The sequence below is a fragment of the Amaranthus tricolor genome, chromosome 5 (genome assembly GCF_026212465.1).
Source record: "Amaranthus tricolor cultivar Red isolate AtriRed21 chromosome 5, ASM2621246v1, whole genome shotgun sequence".
Classification (NCBI taxonomy): domain Eukaryota; kingdom Viridiplantae; phylum Streptophyta; class Magnoliopsida; order Caryophyllales; family Amaranthaceae; genus Amaranthus; species Amaranthus tricolor.
This window is the reverse complement of record NC_080051.1, coordinates 17,763,620-17,788,444: the sequence shown is the minus strand read 5'-3', so window position 1 is coordinate 17,788,444 and position 24,825 is coordinate 17,763,620. Positions and strand designations below refer to the sequence as shown.

The following is a 24,825-nucleotide window of genomic DNA, read 5'->3' as shown; positions in this document are numbered from 1 at the left end:
GGAAGTAAATTTGATTTTGAGAAGTTGAAATACATTGTTACTAGAAATGAAAACAAACGTGTCTAACGTTGCAACCTGAGACAAAAATCACATTAAGTTTTTTTTATAGAAATTCAGCCCTCAAAATGCCGGGGCCCTAAGTCATTGATCATGGTGCTACTGGCATGGGTCGAGCCTATATTCCGGAAACTAGCAACGCGTTGTCGCTTCTGGCATTATTGAAAACGACGAGTCGTCGTACTGATGTTTACTTAGAATTCTAGTGACCAAGCGATGAGTCGTCGGTTTCTGCAGGTTACGGCTTTTGTGCATTTCTTATTCAGTTTTCTTATTTGTGTTTAACCTAATATCCTTTTTAAATGAGGGTTACTATATAAACCCTATTCCTTAGGTTTAGAGTTAGAACAAGTAGAGAGGAGAAAAGCTAGAGAGAAAAAGAGAGGATTCAATTGGAGAACCACAAAATTTAGAATTTCTCTGTTTCATCTTGTTTCATTAATTCTTCACTCATAGTGAAAATTTGTTCTCAATGCCTAGTGGATCACATTGATAGTAAACCACATCAACTTATTGGTGTATTTTCTTATTGTTCTTGAATTCTTTATTTTTTCTTGCTTGTTTTCATTAATTGCTTCCGTCAAATCAGTACAACAATTGGCATCAAGAGTGATAAGCGCAATTATTTGCACTTATTAATATCATTGTATACTCCTTAATGATGGTCGTTGTTAGTAATTTCGTGCTTATTTTGAAGATTTATGCTACATTAATCATTTTAGTTATTCATGTTGATTTTGAGTGATTTTGATTATTTTAAACATAGTGCTTAGGTTTTAATGATGATGGAGTTTACTAAGGGGATTTTAGCTCGGGTGAAGATGTTCTACGAAGAAAATGAACAAAAGAGTAGGATAGTGTATATAATGCAAAAGTTTTGAGGTGAAATTTGATACATGTCTACTCTTTTGGCCATAGCTTTTGATAGGAAAATCGCATTAATGCAAGGTTTGGGCATTGGAAATTAGACTTCAAGAGTTTTCTTAACGGTATATTATATGCCAAATTCCGATAACTGAGTAAGAAATGACGATCGTTTGAAGTTTGCTGAAATTGTCAGTACAAAACGCCGACTCGGCTTTTTGGTCCTAAATGTGAACGCCGACTAGGTTTTTTCTTCTGGATTTCGGGCAGCGTTTTTTTCGTCACTTTAATTGTGTATTATTTTATTTTATCTTTATTTTTAATTAACTTCTTAGGGTTTATTTAGTGGTTAATAAGGGGATTTGAGGAAGCCTCTTTTGGGGGAGCAGAAGGGGGGAGATTGAAAACCTCTCCTTCTTCTTCCTTCCTCCTTCATCTTCCTCCATAGAACTCCATTTTTAATACTTGTAAGTTTTTAATTTCTTATCTTTAATTTACTTTCTTATTAGTAGTTTAATCTTTCTTTATCAAATTTGCATTAGTTTAATCTTTTCTTGTCAAACTTTAATTGTTTTTCCTAGAATTTGTCATTTATTAAAAGTAGTATTATTCTTCTTATTTTTGTCTCTTGGATCTTTAATTGTTTGTCTCATAGTTTAATTATTTTTTTCTTTGCAAATTTCATTATTCTTATCTTTTATCATGCTTAGTTTCATTCTAGGGTTTGTGTTCATTGTTTCCACCATGAATAGTGAGTACATAAATTTTCTAGGATTAGGGTTGAACCTATAATTCAAGTATGATTTAATGATTGAAAGTGTTTATGAAACTAGGATTGAAGTGGTTAAATTGTGCTAATAACCCTAAATTAAATATGCTTTGTTGAACTAGTCAATAGAATTAGCGCGTGAGATTAGGATCAACTTTGCTTTAAGGTAAATATTAGTCAAATTCTTATTAATTCGTTCAATAAAACTAGCGTGTGAGAATTGAATTAGTAGGGTCTAAATCTAATAGTTAATCAACAGAGCGATAGTTTGAGATTAACAAGATCATATTTAATCACATAATTAATCCAACATTTCATAGACACTAACAAGAGTTTGATCATACAAGAATTTAGGGGATTCCCGACACCCTAGATCTTTCATTATATATAGTTTCAACCACATCTTCTTATTGCATTTTTAGTTTGTTAGAAAACAACCAATCAAATTTTTTTTTCTCCTTGAGCAATATAATTAGTAGAAATTAGCAAGTTTCTTGTCCTAACTTCCTTGTGTTCGACCTGCATCTACACGTACACCGTGCGCTTGCGGTTAAATAAAATTTGCACATCAAGTTTTTTCGGCGTTTTGTGCCGACAATTTCAGCAAACTTCAAACGATCATAATTTCTTGCTCGTTTATCGGAATTGGGGATATAATATACCGTTAGAAAGCTCTTGAATTTTAGCTTTCAATGCTGCAAACCTTGCATTAATGCGAAATTACTATCCAAAGTTATGGCCAAAAGAGTAGACATGTATCAAATTTCACCTCAAAACTTTTGCATTATAAATACTCTTCTACTCTTTTGTTCATTTTCTTTGTAGAACATCTTCACGCGAGCTAAAATCCCCTTAGTAAACTCCGTCATCATTAAAACCATAAGAATATGCTTAAAACAATCAAAACCACTCACAATCAACATGAATAACCAAAATGAGTAATTTAGCATATATCTTCAAAATAAGCACAAAATTACTAACAACGACCATCGTTAAGGAATATAAAATGATGTAAATAAGTGCAAATAATTGCACTTATCAAAGAGCACAAACTTCGACATTGGAGTGTTTTTAGGGAGAAACAATGGTTGCATATTTAACAATTAGAGTTGAGAAATTTATTGGCAGGAATAGTTTTGGGCTTTGACAGATTAAGATGAAAGCATTGCAAAAGCAATAATAAAGTAACAACAAATTTGGCGTCTATTGATCCCTAAAGGTGCGGTGTCTACTTCGAGATCTAGAGACGAATTGACTGAGGGGCAGTTAGAGTCTATAACACCTCGTTAAAACAACATGTAAAATATAAATCAAATCAATGTATTCTCCATTTGTTACATGCTTAGCGTGTTTCTCATACGGCGTGTTGGTCGCGTAACGTTTTATTGTCATGCTTTTACACCGATCATTGATTTAGTAAATAAATTAAATTAAAAAATGTATTGATGATGGCTTATGAAGGGTGGCCGGTTGGTCATGAATAAGAAGAGGAGGGTGAAAAAGCTTGTAGTTATTGGTGTTTACGGAGGTTTATGACCATCAATTGATATTCAATCCTTAAGTCCTTCATTCCTTCGATCAAACTTTTTATTCCTTCAATCCTTTCATTTCTAGCTTAACAATTAAGCAATTTAGATTTTTATGAGACCTATTAACTCCATTCTTAATGAATATATTGATGAGTATTATAATTGTAGGAGTATTACTTCTTAAATCTCTCATCTACAAATCAAAATAAGAGAAAGAATTCAAAATTTTCACTTTCAAGCCACAATTTCAACCTAAAACCTTTCATCTTTTCCTTAGGATACTAACTAAAATTCTGACATGTGGATATATATACATATATTCTTGAATGATTAAAATAATAATTCATGAGACTTGGATTAGAAATGTATATAAAATATATAAAATTAAACATATTATTATTATTAAAAAAACTAAAGAGAAACTAGCATTATTCAGAAGGAAGCGACAAGTTGCTGTTAAAAGCCACAACTCATCGCCAGTGTTCTGAACTGGCAATATTCAGTTCAAAGGGAAAGCGATGAGTCAATGCTTATAGCGACGACTCGCCACTAACCTTCTGAAAGCTTTTGTTTTGTTTTGCATTTGAACATCAACAATTACGAAACTTGATACTCAAAGTAATTAATACATTCCAAATATAATGGTGGTGTCGGATTTTTTATTTGAAGTACTTAAATCGGCGGAAGATGCCATTTAATTTGTAGACATATATTGTACTTGTGTACTATGATGTTTGGTGTGTAAACCTTTGTGTTGATGATTATTAGGGGTGTAAATGGTGTGATATGAGACACATGTATACGCACATTTTTTTTAATACGTGGTTCTATGTTTGTTTGTTGATAGGACCTCGGTTTTTAAGGAGTCAATAATCGTTTAAAACTCAAAGCTTTTATGCGGTAGATCGTGCCAATAAGGTATGCCATGCTTGGACTATGCTTGTTATGCCATTGGTATTGTTGAGTAATGTTGTTCATTCAAGTGTTTTATGTTATTTATCACTTAAGGTCTAGACACCTCAAATAATTTGAAAATAGTTAATTGGAACTTGACGATGTTTATTGTTATCGAGTTAAGCTGTCGGGCAACGACTTGGTCAAGATTTTTCCTTGGGACTAGCTCTCCCTCGTGTATTCTTATAAAATTTTACTATGGTCACCCATACAAGCCGGGCAATATCATAAGTTGGGAATTTGAAATAAGGGATACTTCTACGCAAGTTAGAGTCTTTAACTATGCTAGGACGAACACATTGATTTGCTTAACTATTAGTTGCTCATGTATTATGTCTCTGACGTGCACATTGTTCTTTTGAACTTACGATGATGTTGTGATGATGACAACTAGTAGATTTGATTGACAGGTCGGGTTATAAAGGCAAGTAAGATGGCTCATATGAAACCTCGATATGCACTATCCCTTTTTGTCTAATAATGAATGTTATCGTTCATGAACCTCTAAAAGTTACAATATATATTTTGGTTCTAATTTTTCGAGGCCATATAGTTCTCAAGTTGTAAACTTATAAATTTACGTTGTAGTTTGTTTTCTATTGTTAAACATTGTTCCTCTGTCCTTAGAACGTAATCGATCCATTGACTTGTTAAATTCTTATATTGTCCGATTTACTATCTGAAATTTATATTTTCATGTAAATAATTCGGGTCGTCTTTATTCTAACTATTACGAAGACGGTGGAAGACAAGACTCACTCTACCATGTTACTGAGTCTGGGTGGTCATATCATCATGAAGGTTGTTGATCAAGCTGCGACCACGAAGTTGTGGTTGGAATTGGAGTCGTTGTATATGAAAAAATCTTTAGACAACAAACTGCTAATGATACAACAGTTATTTAACCTTCAAATGCAGTCAAGTACGTCATTAAGAAAGCATTAGAAAGAATTCGTACTTAAAACATTATACACAACTCTTTAATCTCTGTATCTAAAGTAAATAGGGCAAAATATCTTACTACTTTAAACATTATCCACACTCTTTAATCTCTATATCTAAAGTAAATAGAGAAAATGGTTAGAACAAAACAGTATTAGTACATTTAAGAGAGTACACTAGCTATTTAAGTGCAAACGCAAAACCATACTTGGTGTCGTATTTCGAACTGCTCATATGTACGCATAGAAACTCGATTCAAAACATAAAGCTTTCCGTTTTGTGGTTTGCATCAAAATGAAAAACTGGACTTTTCCGTAACAAAATTTGTTTAGTGCAACATTGGTACTAACTACTAAGAAAATGCAGGGTACTTTTTTTATTGCATTTAAGCACGTGCAATACGTACGTAATTGATTCCTAGACCTACAAAAAGAAGGGAGATTTTTTTGATATGAAAAATGGGAGAATTAATACAGCTAATACTCCTTGACACTACTATTACAATCTATTATTACCAGACAAGATGTGTAATTCACTAAAACATCTTTGAATCAGAACCTTAGAAATGCAATTCTTTTAACTAATTTTGGTGCTTTCTTTTCCTCTTTAATAGGTAGTGTCACTTTTATCTACAAGAATATTTGTGTATGCTTTGACAAATACATAAAAAGCTACAACTTTCCCATTCATTCACCAACTTCTTGTCTTTATATATTTATTTGATTGCGTTTTTTGAACGCGTTATTTACTTTATTTACTTTTATTGTTCCAAGAAAGAATAATATTTCAAAATTCTTATATTAGACGGTCTTACTATGATATGCTTTCTAAACATTGGCTGAATAGTTCAACTAATACAAATTATTAGCTTATAAACTCTATTAAGAGATTGTTTCACCGCTTTCGGTGTTTCACCAAAGTAAATCATAATATTTGTCTTTGAGGAGGTCTACCTCGATCAAGCATAACACCCAAACTTGAGTATTTCCCTTTACTCAACCTCCTATAATAGTGCACGCCTAAATAATTCCATAAAATTACAAGTTTAAAAGGGTGATAATTTCCATTTTCTTTTGATACTTTGACAGAGAAAACAAGCATGGCTTCAGAACAACTAGTACCAACTACATCAACAATACTAAGAAATGAAGACAAAGCAGTTGTGGAACAAATGATGAAAGAAGCCGAGAAAGTTTTACTCTTGGAAAATCCTAATGTTGAGAAAGTACAATTGCAAATTGCTGGTTGCATACTAAACATAACCAACGGAAATAGGTTACAACTACTAAGTAAGCATGATTGGTGCGGCCAAGCAAGTGGACGAGCCAATTTTCCAGCAGAGATTCCGATAGGAGGGACGGCCAAGTTTGTGCACTATGGAGCTCCTTCTAAAGGCTCTAAGGCTGCTGTGGTCTATGCTAGTGCCAATACCGCATGGCTCTTAGCTTGGTTTGTACCCTTTGGTGATCAACCTAACAAGGTACTCCCCTTTGCCCCTCTTATTTGACGCCACTTTTCATTTGAATTTGTTTACTGATTGTTCATCATTTTCTTTTTTTTAGTGGTATCACTCTCATTCTTTTAATCTAATCCACATATCTTAACCACTTATTTATATCCTACAATTATTTTTCGTCATATTTTTCAGCCTAACTTTCTTTTACATTAAATTACACCTTGGTGCAAAAATAAATGACATAGACAAAGAAAGTACTATTGAATATTTGTGAAACTCCCTCCTATTCTTCACAGTCATTTTTATTTTTCATTTTAGATTGTTTTTTTTGTTGTTTGCATTAAAAATCTTTTCATTTATATCAAAAACTAGAATAGAAATTCGTGCATTGCACGAAGTTGTAAGTTAAAGGACATATAAATATAAATTTTGAATAAAGATGCAATTACATGTTATCAGTATAAGTTATAATATGCCTTATAAAACAGATAATGGATTTTAAAATATATTATGCTTTTATAATCAAAAACTTAGGTTGTTAATATAAGTATTAATTTAAATTTTATATTTTATTGAACAAATCTAGAGTAATCTTCTAACAATCTCATCATAATGATTATTTGTCATTGTCCGAATAAATTTTGATTGTTATGTATATTTTGTTATTTCTTGATGATATGTTTTCGAAATTAAAATTTTGATGAAGATGATCAAAGTCATCTTCTATACCAGGAGATTTGGGATTTGACAAAAAAAAATATATCTTTTTAATTGTAGCTACTTGTGAATTCTGACATTGAAGATCATTTTGAAAGCTCACTTTTATTTATTTATGGAGTTGATCTTTTAGGTTTGACACTGTTGTGTTGTGTCTTATACCAAAATTCAATTGGCATGAGTTTTGGATTTTGAGGGTCTTAATCCGACTCGACTCTAATTTAAGAGTTGAGATTCACTTATTTTTTAATCCTAAGGGTCCGAGTCGGATCTGAGTCCTTGATCTAAGGGTTTAAGTCTACACTTTTGATATTATATTTATTTTTTAAAAATACTACTTAAAAGAATTTATGTGTATTTGTTTTTTTGATTTGAAACTTTGTCAGTTTATATAATTTGAAAAGTGATTGTAGTATGTGTATTTTGAAAATTGAAAGGCGATGAATATTTTGTTTTAAGAACTTGAATGGTAAAAAGTTTCATATATTTGATATATCAATTTATAGAGTATTAGAAAATCCTTATTAATCGGTAATCTTCTAATAATTTTATATAAATAGACGAAAATTGCATAAGGTGTTTTTAATTTCTAGACCCTATATAGGTCTGAATCTAGATCCAATAAAAAATTTAGTCTGAATTTAAATCTAATTGGACCTGACCCAAATTCGACCCTTGCTCATACTTGGTAATTATTGTATCTTTTTGCTAAATTTTCTTTAATTATCTATTCGTAAGATTTACGTTGAAGATGGGCCAAAAGAGAATTATAAAGCTATAGATTGGAATGGAATTGAACGGAAACTTGACGCAAGCAGCTACACAAGTGTGCAAGTAGACCCATCCACAACATGGCAGTCAATAATAGCTAAGATTAGTGATGGTAAAATAGCTAAACTTGGTGTAATGTTCATCTGTGGATGAAGAATATCGTTAAGTTTAATCATGTTGATGGAGCTTATATGACAAGAACCTATATGCTTAAGATAAACAAAATCTCAAGCCATATTCGAGATTAAATTTTATATCTTGAAATTAAGGCTTTAGCATTGATGTTGTGATACCAACAACAAAAATATGCAAGAATGTCAATAATAAGAAGAAACAAGATATAATAAAGGGTATGTACATTGCTTTCTTATGTCAATAATAAGAGGATACTAGATATAATGAAGGATATGTACATTGGTTTCTTTTACGACTGTTATGTTGTTAGAGTATATAACATATTTTGGGACCTCAATCAAAAGTTTAAGCTTATGGTTGAGGCCCCATAATATATTGGTTTCGCTTTGGGTCGCTTTGAATTGGGATCAATCATAGTGAGTTAGTGACAATATTTTGATTAGGATGTTATGTATTCTTCAAATTGTTGTATGATACAATCTCGCCAAGAGATGTGTTTCATACATGGGTTAAATAGTTCATCTTATACATATTATGAAAATACAAGCTTCTTATTTGAGGTCGATGAGACGGTATCTCACAAGAGTAGCTCATATAAGTCATAGTCGGTTCTAGGGGTATCCCAGGTAGCTGACCGCCTAGGGCCCCCGGAATAAGGGGCCTCAAATATTAAATGGTGCTATTCAGGCTCGGTTTCGAACAACACTTTTTAAGTGATTTGTTTGTAAATCTATTTTATATTTGGAGTAATATAATGTTACAATACATTTTGTTTTTTTTAAAGTGGAAAATTTTTTATCTTTTAATATATTGAAGGGTCCTATTTTAAAAGACATCGCAAAAATAAATAATATAACCTCTAGAATCTTTGCTTCGCCTTAATATAAGGGTAATCAATATGATGACCATGGAGTAAATTTTATTTATTTATTTTTTTTGCACTTGAAATCATGAACTCATTTATACTTAAAAGGAGAATGTTTGCACCCCAAGCCTTTATTTTTATATTTTAACTTTATAAAATTAGAGCCACATACTCCTCGACATGGTCTTATGTAGCTTTCTTATAGCCACATACTCCTCAATAACATGCCCCTTAGGAGTATGGTCGTGATATGAGAGATGTTCATCACTAAAGTGACACTATTGGGGATAGAAGCCTCAACTTTAGAGTTGTGAGGTGCTCTCATTCCGCTAAACTAAGACTAAGTTGGGTAACCAAGTATTGATTATTGGTTTGGTGGTGGACTTTCTTTTAGTTTTAAGGATGATTGTTTTACTAAAAATTTTATGGTCTTTTAAGACATTTGAAAGAGCATACTTTTAGTATTATGTAATTTCTTATATAATACTTTTCTCCACACATTGAAATTACATTATATTTACACTTATATAAAAAATACTATATAAATACTTCTAGTGTGAAATTCTAGAGACAAGGTAAAGCATTAGCTCTCTAGACTCTAATAGGATAAGGGGAGGTTGGGCAACTTTCGGCCACATCCTCTCCCATGGGAAAGGGTTTTCCTGTCTCGATTTTAGTTGTGAGTGAGGCCGAAATAGGTGGTATGTGACTATATAACAAAAAAATGATAAAGAAACACAAATTATGAATTTGGGCAGAGTGGAGGGTAAGAATAAAATTTTAAATAATAGTGATAATTTTTTTGAGTTGGTTGACATCTAAATTAGAATTAGTTTCTGTTTTATTTGTTTCTTTTTAATGGTAGTGATAATTCTTATTACTATCACAATTTGATATGTGATGCGTACAAATGTCACTTGAGTTTTAAAATGCGTATATTTGTGACTATTGTTTGATTTTGACATATGCAATGGTTTCAAAATGTTCCACCAACTAAAATTCACCGAAACATCGATCACATACAATTAAAATAAAACCTAACTAGCACAGATGAGCAACAATCGTAAACCAAGGATATTTCAAGTAGATTCTCTGGTTGTGCATCTCAATTTGAAGCAGGAGATGAAGTAGATTTGGAAGTTTTAGTATAACATACCTATTTGAATGAATCCAGGAGATTCAACAATGGAAGATGCAATAACTTGGGATTCCTTTAGTTCAGATGCGAAAAGTGACGATTAGAAGATTGAGTTTTAGTATTTCATTTTCTTGTTTTATAATTCAAAATAACAAGCCTTTTGACTCTTATTTTGAAGAATAAAACTTGTATGCGACTGCATTAGTATGGCTTGGCAGCCCATTATTATAAAATACAAAATTAAAAAATACTTCTTTCCTCACTAATATCACTTAAGCTTTCTACACCAAATTAATGGCTTCCTTCACCAAAGAAAGTTTCGACCACCGTCAGTCTGTGATGTCCTCTTCTCCATCATCCACTCATGCCACCAATTCTAGAACCACCATCATAATAGTCTCCATCGCAACTGTCATTGTCATCTCCAATGAAATTTTAATCGCATGTATTGTAGTTTGTTGGCGTAAATGCTCTAGAAAATTGTTGTCTTGTTCTCAAATTTAGTGTTGATTGTATTTAAAATTTTGTTCTCAATGTTTTCAAGTACTATAAGTTAGCAAATTAAAGATTTGATGCAAAAATTACACAACTATAAAAATTCATACAATTGTAAAAGTTACTCAATATACTTTAAACCTTAAAATGTCAATTTTCAAACCTTAAATGGTTAATTTCAAGCCTTAAAATAACAATTCAAAGGCTTAAGAGATCAATTTTAAGATTTAAAAAGACTATTTTAAACCATGCATTTAATATCTACTACAAATCGTAAAATGTCAAATCCAAGCCTTAAATGGCCAATTTCAAGCCTTAACAAGACAATCAAGCTCCAATACTAACTCAAATAATACAAGGTCTATTCCAAGTCTCAAAATGATAATTCCAAAACTTAAAAGGCATATTCGAAGACGTATAGTGCTTAATCAAAGAGAAAAAAAAGCAACATTAGTATAAAGCACTCCAATACTAAACATGCTTACTAAAATAATATATGATATTTTTCAAGCCTTAAAGTAGGGACTATAAGCCATGAATTAGGGATTTTAAGCTTTAAAATTAACATTTTAACTGTTGAAGTAAGCTTAAAATGGCCATTCTAAGGCTTAAAAATATAGTAAAGTCTTTGGAGAAGAAATGTTAAGGCTTGGAGTAGGGATTTTAAGCCTTAAAATGGGCATTTTAAGCCTTCAAACAGGTGTTTCGAAGCTTAGAATTGATATATTTTTAAAAAATTAAAAAATTAATAAAAATATAATTGGAATTGGCTGGTCGCATGTGTGAGGCCGTTGCATTCAAGATTTGCTGTATTTTTTGAAATATGGATCTCTTTCTTATTTTTCAATTCCTTAGGATTTGGGCCACATTTTTAAATTGCAGCTGGTCTTATGCGAGACCGCTTCAATATGAGATAAATAGCCAAATAAGCCCCAAAATAGTTTTCTTCAATTGTGCTCAATACTTGATCTATTTAAGGTCATAATTGATACCTTTAAGAACAAAAAATGGGTTTTCAATTGATCATTTTAAGGTTAAAATTGATCATTTTTAGATCAAAATTGAATTTTTTTATAACAAAGCAATCATGAACTCTTGATTATTCCCAAAAAGCATACATTTAATTGATCATTTTGAGGTGTGAATCAATCTTTTTTAGATTAAAATTGAATTTTTTATAACAAAGCAGCTATAAACTCTTGATCATTTCCAATAGTATTCATCGAATCATTTGGCAAAACATAACTTGAGATCGACACTTCCTCTGCCTTCACATAAAGGGTAAGAAAACACTACACCTACAAACTTTATTTCCAAGTTCATTATAAACAGAAACCGTTGAGGAAAGAGCAATACACTATTATTGATCGTTGATTAAAGAGTACAAGTACTCTTATGTTCCATTACAACTACCATGTTGCATTGAATAAAATTTCCTTATATAGTACAATATTTTTAACACTATTATTGATAGTGTTATTGACAATTCATTTGTTGTTTGAAATTCATCCATAAAATGATAGAATAAAACCATCTTTATTAACTCCATTCTCAAATAGCGAAAACAGAACCATATTTAGATAGAAATTGATCAGTTTCACGTCAAAATTGATCACTTATAGGAAAAAATTTAAAAAATTTTATTTTAATTGATTTGTTTAAGGTTTACTTGAAGTTGAAATTAATACCTTTAAGGTTAAAATAGATAAATGCCCAAAAAATGAAAAAAACGAAAAAAAGCATGTGAGGCTATTACACGCACGAATTAGATCGGCCCAAATTAATGGTCTCAAATTGAAACCGCCTCAGCCAAGTTTTGGTGTTTAAAATGTAGGGTATCCAAATAAATAATTTAGCTAAATCCATATTTGGAAATAAAAGTTGAATTTCCAAAAGGTCAATAAAGGTAGTTTAAAATAAAAATTAGGTTTAGAACATAAAAAGAGCATATAAATTTGATACAGCAGGTCTCCTGAAAGACGCCTCTCAGACTCAATCCATTAAATGCTTAATGTCTATTTATTATATCCTTAATGTGTACTTACATCATCGTTATTGCCTACTTACCGTGTCCTTAATATCAACTTACAATAGCAGCAATGCCTACTTATAATATCCTTAAATGCCTACTTACAGTATACTTAAATACCGACTTCAAGTATCTTTAATGCCTACTTACATCATCCTTAATGTCTACTAACATTATCCTTAATGCCTACTTACCGTTCCTACTTAGAATATCCTTAATGTCCACCGAGTAAGCGTTCGATATTTACAATATCTTAAATACCTACTTAAAATATCCTCAATGTCCACCAAGTAACTTACTCTACACTCTCATTTATATGCGGACCAATTAAAGATGGTCGTTTAAAGAGACGGTCTATCACAAGAATTTGCAAATTTAATAAGCACCAATAGAAGAGGAGGCTATTTGGGTATTTTCAAAGATATGTTGGAATCACTTTAGAACAACCCAATTCAGAGCCAAAAGAGGAAAGAAAGTTCACAAGTAGTCAATTTGGTCTTCTTATTGCAATCAATTAATCAAGATTACTTTTATCTTTTTGGAGTAAAGCCCAAATCTAAGAAGAGTAGATTGCTCATTCCCATTGGCCATTCCAAATACCAGAGCAGATACTTCACGATCACTATTTTTGTCATAAAAAGTAATAATCACAACTTTCTAGTTCTAAAAGGCTGGAGATTAATCTTAAAATATGAATTTAGAGCTTGCTTTTTCAAGCTAAAATTCATTAAGATAAAATGCAAGGGTCAAAGCGATTGAATAAAATTACACAATACTTAATTTAAACTCTTAAACGTTAGCCCCACTACCCATAGAATTCCAACTCGAATCAAGAAGAGTTTAACATTAACTTATATCATCATCGTATAAAAGTAGAGTTCAAATCATTTGCATTCGCCAATTCGGTCAAATAGAGGGCTGGTGAACTCAAACCAAGTGATTCAGCCTCCGGCAATTTTGCTTCCGCTATTCATGCAAATATACCAAATATTGAAACACAGACAGTCATCTCGACTTGAAAAAAAATGCAACAAGCACAACAAAAAGTCACAAATCTAACGGGCACTAGGCATTTTTGACAGAAATTATCTGATCCCGGTCAAAAATCCTAAAAAAAAAAACTTGTATTTGATCCCAGCCAAAACCCCCCAAAAAACATAATTTAAAAGAGTTGCCATCGGAATTTTCCACTTTTCTCGTCATACCATTAGGACCATGGCAACATCGGAAGCAGGATACAGAAGTCCAGGTGAGAGAAGTGTTCAAGATATGCAAGTGCATCATAGCATTTCTTGTGATTTCCTTACACATCGGCTGACCTTTTTTCTGAACCCGTCTCTGTCTTCTCTCCATTCCTTCTGCAAAAACGAAAAACGGGAAAAATATGTTCAATTTCTCTTGCAGAACCGACTTTTCAAGCTGCGTGATCATTACTAGAGCATGTGTAACAAACGTAACAATGAAAAGCACAAGCTCCAACCAACAAAAGGTGACAAAAGGAACAACGAAATCACATCTACCAGTAGGTCCATAATTCTCAAGGGTAAGTGATTGCCTCAAGATAAAGCTTAATCACAGCTGCCAGTAGGTCTATAATTCAAAAGATGAGGTGACTAGCGTGCAAGATAGAAGTTAAGATCTAAAAGTGCTTGCCTAACTAAACTGATCCAATTTTCTCAAGCATCACCATAACAAACCAAAAATACATGGAACTCACCGCGGCTTCAACATTTGCCGGAGATTCATCGTTTGGACTTGATAGCATGGATATGATACTAAGAACTATACTTTCCACCTGAAATGAGACATAGGCAAGTGTAAGCATCAAAGCTTTCTTATTTATAAAATTTGATAACAATTCAAATGAAAATAAGAGGAGCCTCAATAATACTAATAAAATTTGAGTAATCAACCCCGTAATTATACATTAGAATACAAAACGATGCAAAATGAGTAAAAGAAGAGTATAGCTTAAGGAACGCTAGACAAAACCCCCAATTACAAAAACTAAACCATCCTCTTACTGCATTTCCCAACATACCTTGTAAATTTAAAATCTTCACCCTCACCCTTTTCCTTGTTAAAAATCAACGGTGAAATCCTTTGCATTTTACCTTTGACAGAAGTTAAAGATTACTCGTTCACCAAATGTAATCCATTCAAACATAATATGGAAAATGGTGTAGACTTTTTGGTCAATACTACAAAGTACACACCATCAAGTACTCCGCAGTATAAATCTGTGCAACCCATCTCATGATCTTACACAAAGTAATAACCCACTTTCTCTCCAATCAAGCGCAATCAAGGTTAGTAAGACACTACATTTTGAATTACTGATGAATCGCAAACTTGGAAAGCGTGAAAAACTGGCACTAAGACATAGTAGCAGCAACAGAGATTGAAGCCAAAGAAATCATCAAGTTACAATCGAGGAGATACACTAAGGTTTATTATTGGTTTATTATTGGTCAATAATTCTTAATGTTTATTATTGATTTTTGCAAGGGAGTATAGGAAGCAAGGTACAATCGAAGAGATACACTAAAGTTTCACGCTCTTAGTTTCACTTCTGAACATAATACTCATTTCCGAGTTTCCAATCATCAAGTTCTACAATCACTTATATAATTCCAGACACTAGTTTCAGACTTGCAGCATCAATATAGTTGAGAGCAAAAGCATGAACATGGTGAGTTTCTATTTTCGGAATTTGAGGTCTGCCCTTGTTAGGTTTATGAAGCCCTTTAAGTTCAGGACTCTAAACGTGCATTCCAGTCTTGATGTATTCGGCTAAAACTCGCTTTAAGATCAATGACAAGATAAATTTTCACACACAGGGAGGGGCTACATTCAATTTATAATCAATCAAAGGATTTCAGAATGTATGTGATTAGATTTTATGCCATCTAATCATATACATTCTGATTGCCTGATTGCACATAAACATTCACAAATCCAACTTCAGTAGAAAAAAGGCATGATCTCCCAGTCACAAAACTTACGGTATGAACAGGACTCCACCGCTCGCTTGCAAGCTCGTAGCCATTTGGGTCATCACCTGGAGGATGAAGGATTGATATGCAAACCCGGCCATCCTGATAAACTGGAATTCAACCAATAATGAATAAGCGAAAAATAAAGGAATACTCCATATTTCTATTAAATATAATCAAAAAATGCCAAGAACAAACCAACCATTTGGATGCCATATATCTGATGTAAACCTCACTTGCGGTGGACTATTTGGATAATTTGGAGGAAATGTCATGATGGCATTGAAAAATCCCCCTTCACTACACAGCAGAAGAACTTCTATTAGTAATATTAACTAGAAACACTCACACATCCAAAATCAATTAAGAACTCTCCAATTCTTTAATTCTTTTCAATCCCAATCAGCAAACAAAAATATCGAATCATCCAAAGAATCAAACAATTATAGAAGATACAAAAAGATAGGATCTTCAGCAACAAGTCTTTATTAATCCAAGATCATACAAAAAGCCACCCAATTTCTCCCTAAATTCAAGAAAAACATAAACCCTAAAAATGAAACACACGTGAACAGAATGAAATTCATCGAAAAGGGAATTCAATTCATACTAAAGGGTATCAGGAGGCCCAATAATTGTAACGCTCCATTCAAACAAATTAGACTCATCAACCAATCCAGCTGAGAACCCATCAACAGGGTTTTTGCAAAGATCTGTAAAAGGAAAGAAAAAAATCAACAATTCGATCATAAAACGTAGAAATTAGAAATGACCTAATCATAGAATCAATGAATTTAAGCATAGATCAACTGAAATTGAATTGGGGTTTTTACCTTTAAGCTGTTTTTGGAGCAGAAGTGAAGCTTGAGACGGTGAAGCCATGGAAGAAGAACTTAGATTTGGCGATAAGAGATAGAAGATTCCAGAAGAGAGTTGCTTAAGAATCCAGTCGTTTCACTCTCTTCTATAATTTCTCTCTCTATCCCACTAATTTTTCTCCTTCTGCGGAATGAGTTGCTCTTATAATTATTGCATGGCCAAACAAGCGGCTAGGGTATCTACATTTACCGCTTTTTTTTATTGTTTTTCTTTTTATATGTTTAAATCGTAGATTATTATTTTATTTTAGGGGAAATCATAAAAAATAATCAATATTTGTTCAATCTGCTGAAAATAAATTCAATTATTGTTTATTTTTAAATAAATTCACCTATTATTATAATTGTTGAAAATAAATTCAATTATAATTTATTCATAATTTTTTACTTACAAAAAACCTTTCAAGATTGCTATAAACAATAGGTCGATTTATATTTAACAAATATATACCTAAGTGGGTTTATTTAAAAATAAATAATAAATAAACTTATTTTTAACAAATCAAGCAATGGTTAGTTTATTATTAACAATTTACCCTTTATTCTATTGAGAAATCATATTGATTTAGTTTGTTGTAATTTTAATAGTTAGATTTTATACTCAAAAATTTAATAGTTATGAAAACATATTTACAATGGTATGTATCTCAAAATTAAAAAAACACGCACATCCATCGACATAGACTAACCAATTAACATTGCTCAGACGAAAATTTTGACTTGACTAAAAATTCCTACTAAATTCATGTTAGTAGGAAATTACAACTGAATCCCAAAAAAATTGTCGTTATAATAATACGTGTAGCATTTAGAAATGTTAAAAATAGAAAGCCGTAGAGGGCAGGCAAAGTGTACTCTCCAGAGTCCAGATAGACAGCATGAACAAGTACAATCAAGATATGAAAATCAACTATATCATCATAATATAAACGTAGAGTTCAAATCATTTGCATTCGCCAATTTGGAGAAATAGAAGGCTGGTGAACTCAAAACAAGTGATTGAGCCTCCGGTAAATTCGCTTCCGCTATTTATGCAGATATACCAAATATTGAAATACAGACCGTCGTTTTGACTTGAAACACAATGCAGCAAGCACAATCAAAAGTCACAAAAATCCTTCAATTTAAAGAGTTGCCCATTAAAATTTCCCACTTTTCTTGTCATGGCAACATCTGAAGCAAGCAGGTGAGAGAAGCGTTCAAGTTATGCCATCATAGCATTTCTTGTGATTTTCTTACACATCGACTGACCTTTTTCCTAAACCCGTCTCTATCTTCTCTCCATTCCTTCTGCAAAAACGAAAAACGGGAAAAATATGTTCAATATCTCTTGCAGGAACGACTTTTCAAGTTGCAAGATGTTGAAAAAGATGCATGATCATTAATATAAAGCTCAATGTGTACCAAACATAACAATGAAAAAGCACAAGCTCCCACCAATAAAAGGTGATTAAAGGAACATCTTAATCACATCTACCAGTAGGTCTATAATTCTAAAGATGAGGTGACCAGCGTGCAAAATAATAGTTAAGATCTAAAAGTGATTCCCTCAAACTAAACTAATCAAATTTTCTCAAGAACACATGGAACTTACCGCGGCTTCAACATTCGCTGGAGATTCATCGTTAGGACTTGAAAGCATGGATACGATACTAAGAACTATGCTTTCCACCTGAAATGAGACATAGGCAATTGTAAGCATCAAAGCTTTCTTATATCTATAAAATTTAAGAACAATTCAAAAGAAAATAAGAGACACAAACAAATGAACAGGGGAGAGCAAAATCTCAGGAAATTACTTCCAAGAGACTCAATAATACTAATAAAATTTAAGTAATCAACCCCATAATTATACATTAGAATGCAAAATGATGCAAAATGAGTAAAAGGAGTATAGCTTAAGGAATGCTAGACAAAACCTCCAATTACTAAAACTAAACCATCCTCTTACTATATTTCCCAAAATACCTTGTAAATTTAAAATCTTCACCCTCACCCTTTTCCTTGTTAAAAATAAATGGTAAAATCCTTTGCATTTTACCTTTAACAGAAGTTAATGTTTACTCTTTCACCAAATGCAATCCATTCAAACATTATATGAAAAATGGTGTAGAATTTTTGGTCAATAGTGACAAAGTACATACTATCAAGTACTCTAGAGTATAACTCTGCGTAACCCATTTCATGATCTTACACAAAGCAATGTCTCACTTTCTTTCTAGTCATGTGTAATCAAGGTTTGTAAGACACTACATTTCGAATTACTGATGAATTGCAAACTTGCGAAACCGTGACAGACTTGCAGTAAGACATAGTACATGCGACAGAGATTGAAGTGATTTTTTAAAGGGAATAAAGCAAGAAAGGTAAAATTACGGTGATACACTAAAGGTTCACGCTCTTAATTTCAGTTCTGAACATAGTACCCATTTCCGATTTTCTAACCATCAAGTTCCACAATCACTAATATAATTCCAGACGCTAGTTTCAGGCTTGCAGAATCAATTTGTAGAGAGCAAATGCATGAACATATTTGAGGTCTGTCCTTTTTCAGTTTATGAAGCCCTTTAAGTTCAGGACTCTAAATGTGCATTCCAGTCTTGATGTATTAGCACAACTGACCAAGCAATATACCCTCACTTCAACCACCCTTTGATTTTATAAAGGCGTCACTTCAACCAATTGAATATTGAAAAATTCACATCAATCAAAGGATTTCAGGATGTATATGATTAGATGACATAAATGATTGCACATAAACATTCACAAATCCAACTTCAGTAGAAAAAAGGCGATCTCCCAGTCACAAAACTTACGGTATGAACAGGACTCCACCGCTCGCTTGCAAGCTCGTAGCCATTTGGGTCATCACCCGGAGGATGAAGGATTGATATGCAAACCCGGCCATCCTGATAAACTGGAATTCAACCAATAATGAATAAGCGAAAAATAAAGGAATACTCCATATTTCTATTAAATATAATCAAAAAATGCCAAGAACCAACCAACCATTTGGATGCCATATATCTGATGTAAACCTCACTTGCGGTGGACTATTTGGATAGTTTGGAGGAAATGTCATGATGGCATTGAAAAATCCCCCTTCACTACACAGCAGAAGAACTTCTATTAGTTATATTAACTAGAAACACTCACACATCCAAAATCAATTAAGAACTCCCCAATTCTTTAATTCTTTTCAATCCCAATCAGCAAACAAAAATATCGAATCATCCAAAGAATCAAACAATTATAGAAGATACAAAAAGATAGGATCTTCAGCAACAAGTCTTTATTAATCCAAGATCATACAAAAAGCCACCCAATTTCTCCCTAAATTCAAGAAAAACATAAACCCTAAAAACGAAATACACGTGAACAGAATGAAATTCATCGAAAAGGGAATTCAATTCATACTAAAGGGTATCAGGAGGCCCAATAATTGTAACGCTCCATTCAAACAAATTAGACTCATCAACCAATCCAGCTGAGAACCCATCAACAGGGTTTTTGCAAAGATCTGTAAAAAGAAAGAAAAAAATCAACAATTCGATCATAAAACGTAGAAATTAGAAATGACCTAATCATAGAATCAATGAATTTAGCATAGATCAACTGAAATTGAATTGGGGTTTTTACCTTTAAGCTGTTTTTGGAGCAGAAGTGAAGCTTGAGACGGTGAAGCCATGGAAGAAGTATAGAGAAAGGAGAAAACCCAAACTAAGATTTGGCGATAAGAGATAGAAGATTCCAGAAGAGAGTTGCTCAAGAATCCAGTCGTAATTTCTCTCTCTCACTAATTTTCTCCTCCTGTAGAATGAGTAACTCTTGTAATTATTGCATGGGCAACGTCCTAGCTTTATAGGGTCTCACTAATTTTTTGAATGTTTAATATAGTAATATTATGAATGTATTTATTTTATTAAAATTTATCAAAATAATTCAATTTTTTCATGTTTTCCTACAATAATCTTATCTATTAATTAATTATAAATAATTTCAACTTTAGAAAGTATTTTACTAGAGTAAACCCGATAGCCTGATAAATTTGCTATAGTAAGTTTAAATTTTAAAAAGAAAATTAAAATAAAATGTCAAAAAAAAGTGCAAAAATAATATTGAAAAAAATTATGATTTTTTTAATTATTCAAATTTTTTATGTAAATTGTTTAAATTTTTCTCTAATTTAGTTAATTTCAGTTTACATTTTTGTGAATACAGCAGATTATCGGATTATCCAAGTTTACTCTAGGAAAACACTCTTAAAGTTGGGATTATTAATGATTAATCAATAGGTGGGATTATTGTAGAAAAATCATGAAAATGTTGGATTATTCTAGGAATTTTTCCTTTATTATTGTAGAAAAATCATGAAAAGGTTAGAGTTTTGTAGTATTGCTATTGAACATCAAGTTAGGACGGGGGAGTTGGTTTTTACTCCCAATGTACCAAGTGTGATAATGTATCAAAGGTAAATAGTGTAAACATCTTTAAGGAGCACATACTTCGACTTGGATATATACCTCTATATCATAGTTTGGCATGGTGAGGAGGGAGTTTTTAAAGAAAAATTATTCCACATAATGTGTACCAAGAAGTATTTGCTCATACAGTAGAGAATAATAATGGGTATGAGACAAATAAAGAGGATATTAATGAGGATGTAGATCATGTTGATGAGATGATGGAGAGGGTCGAGGATAAGTGGTGTGCAAATTTTAAATTACCGCAAGCACACGGTGTACGTGTAGCTAAACGAGTCGAACTCAGGGAAGCGAGTTAACTAATTTGTTCGATTTATGACTACGAGACACGGATAAACGAGTAGTTGAGTTGAGAAACTAATACTACAATCCAAAATGATTAATACGAAGATAATAATAATATGACAAATCTAGGGCGTCGGGAATCACCTTATTCTAACATGGGAGTCAATTACTCTCATAATTGTATGAATTTGAGCCATTGGCATAATTAAACGTGATCTAATTAACCTCAAGCTTTCGCTTTATTAATCAATATCTGTTTAAGACCTTACTAGTGTTAATCCTCAAACATCCGTTTTATTGGCTAAACTAATAGGAAGTTAACTTAAATATATCTCAATCCTAAATTAATCCTAATCTCAAACTTCTTTTTTATTGAAAAGGTTAATAAATATATTTAAACTAAGATTCATTAAGCATAGGTTTAATCATAGACCCAAATTTCACACAATTAATCGATAAAATATCATCCCATGCTTTGAATTAGAGTTTTTACCCTAACCTTAGAGAGGAAACTACTCGTGACATCAGGGGCGACGAGTCATCACTTTTGTTCTGCCTAGGGTATGTGAGTTCAGGGAATGTGCGACGAGTCGTGACAAGTTGGAGACTAGTCGTCACTCAGCCTCTAGAATGCAGTGCTCAGATCAGAAAGTATGCGACGAGTCGCGACATATATGAGACAACTCGTGGCTTTGTTTCTGGACTATTATGCTGAGATCAGTAGATGTGCGACGAGTCATGGCATTTTTTGGGACGACTCGTTGCTTTTGTTCTGGACTGTAATGCTGAGCAACGAGTTGTGGCTTTTTGGCGTGGCTTAGCTACGGCTCGTTTCTTTTCCTTGGTGCATGTTTGGCTCAATCTCTTCACTTCTTTTAGGGGTCTTAGACCATTTCTCCAGGCCTTCACCCTCTTATTACCCGCGGGACCTAATAAAACTTCGATTTTGCCTCAAAAATTACATAAAATACATTATTAAGCACATAAAACAAAAATATCAAACATCCCTAACAAAACTACCTAAAACCAACTAAAATATCGTGTAAGGAACGTGAAAATAACACAAATAAGTGCAAATAATTGCACTTATCAAACTCCCCTATGCTTAACCTTTGCTTGTCCTCGAGCAAATCAAGGTGAAAACATATGAAAATCAAGGTTAAGACATGGTCTCCAAATCCTAAGGTACTTCTTATACATCTCTTTCCTAAACTTCACTAGTACCCGGTGTTCACCAAGAGTCCAAATATCCTTACCACTTGTCCCCTTCACTTGTCTAACGCAACACATCACAACACAACCAACACAAACAAGAGTATAGACAATAAGTACCAAAATTCCCTATGCTTCAACCTCCTTATGACTCCTAAGAGCATGAGAAATGAAAAATTCTACACTTTTCCCTCCAATGGTGACCTACCCAAATGCTTGCCTTATAGCTCCCGCTTCTTATGTCGCTAGCTCCAAGTACAAAGTGAAATACATGAACATTTGAGTCTCTTTTTCTCTCATTTTTCCTAGGAACTCATATTTGGGTTTTCATCCTAGCCACTCATTATTTTTTTCAATTCTCACTTACTCACCCACTCATAACCAGCTTACCCTTAGCTACACTCTCTAATATGATGGGGGACTTAACATCCTCAGGTATGTCCATAATGACAAAGTCATAAGGTACTACAAGTTTGCCAATCCTTAAGGCCACGTCAAACAGGATTCCCTTAGGATAGACAATACTACGGTTAGCCAACAATAATGTCATCCTAGTACAGGTCAGCTCATTCACATTGCAGAGTCTCTTATACATTGAGTAAGGCATTAGGCTCACACGGGCACCTAGATCACACAAAGCTCTATCCACAGATAAATTCTCAACAGTAACGGGAATACTAAAACTACCAGGGTCAGCTAGTTTAGGAGGTAGATTCCCAATCATGAAAGCATTAACATTCACCTCCTTAGAGACCTGAACGATCTCATCTAGCTTCCTCCCATTGGCGCAAAGGGTCTTAAGAAATTTGGGGAAAGCAGGTATCTCAGACATTGCATCCAAGAACGGAAGTTTAATGGATACATTTTTCAACAAGTTTAGAAACTTTCCATATTTCTTTTCTAATTTAACGCGTGTCAATTTCTGAGGAAAAGACAGGTGCTTTATGAGAATGTCAGTAACCTTAGACTTTGATTTATCATGTTTCGCATCACAGTGTCGGTGGTAGGGGTGTTCAAAACCGGATACCGGGTCCACCCAGATTTAGAAATCCGAGTACCCGCTTTTTCGGATACCTAAAATTGTGATCCAATCTGACTCGGCTTTGTTCATTTTCTAAAAACGTTTTTTTTTTCCTTATTTCTTTTAACATCAGTCTGGTGATGAAGACTGATTAGTTGCAAATGTAGTCGAGAAATTGAGTGATTCTGGTATCGCTACCACGAAGTCCAGCATTGATAAAGGAGCAGCAGAGGGGGATGGTGCTGGCGTTAACGGTGCCAAATCTGATTTTGCAGTCCCTCTTGTTATTGACAATGCTGGTAAATGATTATTGAAGATGGTGATGAAGGACAAAGATGAAGAACGAAGATGGTGATGAACTGATAAAGGACGGCGCTGATGATGATGAAGATTGAAGAAGGGAAGAGTCTGGAGGCCCAATACATGAATACAATATGAATTAGGTTCAACAATAAGAAATCCCAAGCTGCTGCCTGGGAGCGGGACAAGCACTTTAATTTTTTTAAAAAAAAAAATACAAAAACCGGATACCGGGTATCCGGATTTATAAAAATGGTATCCGAATCCGACCCGAATATCCGGTTTATAAACCGGATACCCAGTCCGAAATATCTACTTTTGGCAATTCGGGTTAATTATCCGGTTTTAACAACCGGATACCGGATATTTCGGGTCGGGTTTTACAAATCAAATTTCTTTGAACACCCCTAGTCGGTGGCATCATTATCATTCAAAATACTTTCATCAACAACCACATTATCATTTTCAACAAGCTAATCAACAGCGACATTATCAGGAATAGCATCATTAGGTACTAGCCTTTCAGAAGATACCTCCACAAGGGAGGGATCGACTAGTTGCTTACCACTTTGTGTGGTAACTACATTTACGGACTGGTCTGGCTCCTTACCCTTAGGTTCCGGCTCGCTTAGGAACTGGTTTAGGGCACGAGAATTGACCTGTTGTGCCATTTGAGCGATCTGTATCTCTAAAAATTTCATGTGTGAGACACTATATTGGATATGGGTTCGTAGTAAGTTTCGCTGCTCGCCAACCTAAGACTCAAGACTAGGTTGAGTCTGCAGAATGTACTGCTTGTATGGCGGTGGGTGTTGGTATGCAGCTCGCAGCTCGAAAGTTCCTCCCACGTGATCACCCCTATCGCAATACGAAGAAAGGGAATATTTTAGCAGGTTAGTGATCGCTTGGCCGCTTAGGGATCGAGTAG

General features: G+C 33.3%; 3 protein-coding genes across 3 annotated transcripts; 1 reads left to right on the top strand and 2 right to left on the bottom strand.

Moving 5' to 3' along the window:
* Window positions 1–5,899: 5,899 nt before the first annotated feature.
* On the top strand, window positions 5,900–8,473 carry LOC130814321 (jasmonate-induced protein homolog). Its single transcript, XM_057680436.1, has 3 exons — window positions 5,900–6,096; window positions 6,204–6,595; window positions 8,027–8,473. The coding sequence occupies exons 2-3, from the start codon at window positions 6,215–6,217 to the stop codon at window positions 8,210–8,212; spliced, it is 567 nt and encodes a 188-aa protein (XP_057536419.1). The 5' UTR covers window positions 5,900–6,096; window positions 6,204–6,214; the 3' UTR covers window positions 8,213–8,473.
* A 5,087-nt stretch (window positions 8,474–13,560) lies between these two features.
* LOC130814322 (ubiquitin-conjugating enzyme E2 7) lies at window positions 13,561–16,795 on the bottom strand. The gene is made up of 6 exons (XM_057680438.1): window positions 16,551–16,795; window positions 16,328–16,430; window positions 15,920–16,017; window positions 15,727–15,827; window positions 14,439–14,516; window positions 13,561–14,079 (listed from the first exon to the last, which is right to left on the bottom strand). Exons 1-6 carry the CDS (start codon window positions 16,597–16,599, stop codon window positions 14,002–14,004), a joined length of 507 nt encoding a protein of 168 aa, XP_057536421.1. The 5' UTR covers window positions 16,600–16,795; the 3' UTR covers window positions 13,561–14,001.
* Window positions 16,796–17,315: 520 nt separating this feature from the next.
* LOC130814323 (ubiquitin-conjugating enzyme E2 7-like) lies at window positions 17,316–20,446 on the bottom strand. Its single transcript, XM_057680439.1, has 6 exons — window positions 20,235–20,446; window positions 20,013–20,115; window positions 19,605–19,702; window positions 19,412–19,512; window positions 18,190–18,267; window positions 17,316–17,885 (listed from the first exon to the last, which is right to left on the bottom strand). Exons 1-6 carry the CDS (start codon window positions 20,281–20,283, stop codon window positions 17,808–17,810), a joined length of 507 nt encoding a protein of 168 aa, XP_057536422.1. The 5' UTR covers window positions 20,284–20,446; the 3' UTR covers window positions 17,316–17,807.
* Window positions 20,447–24,825: the final 4,379 nt, after the last annotated feature.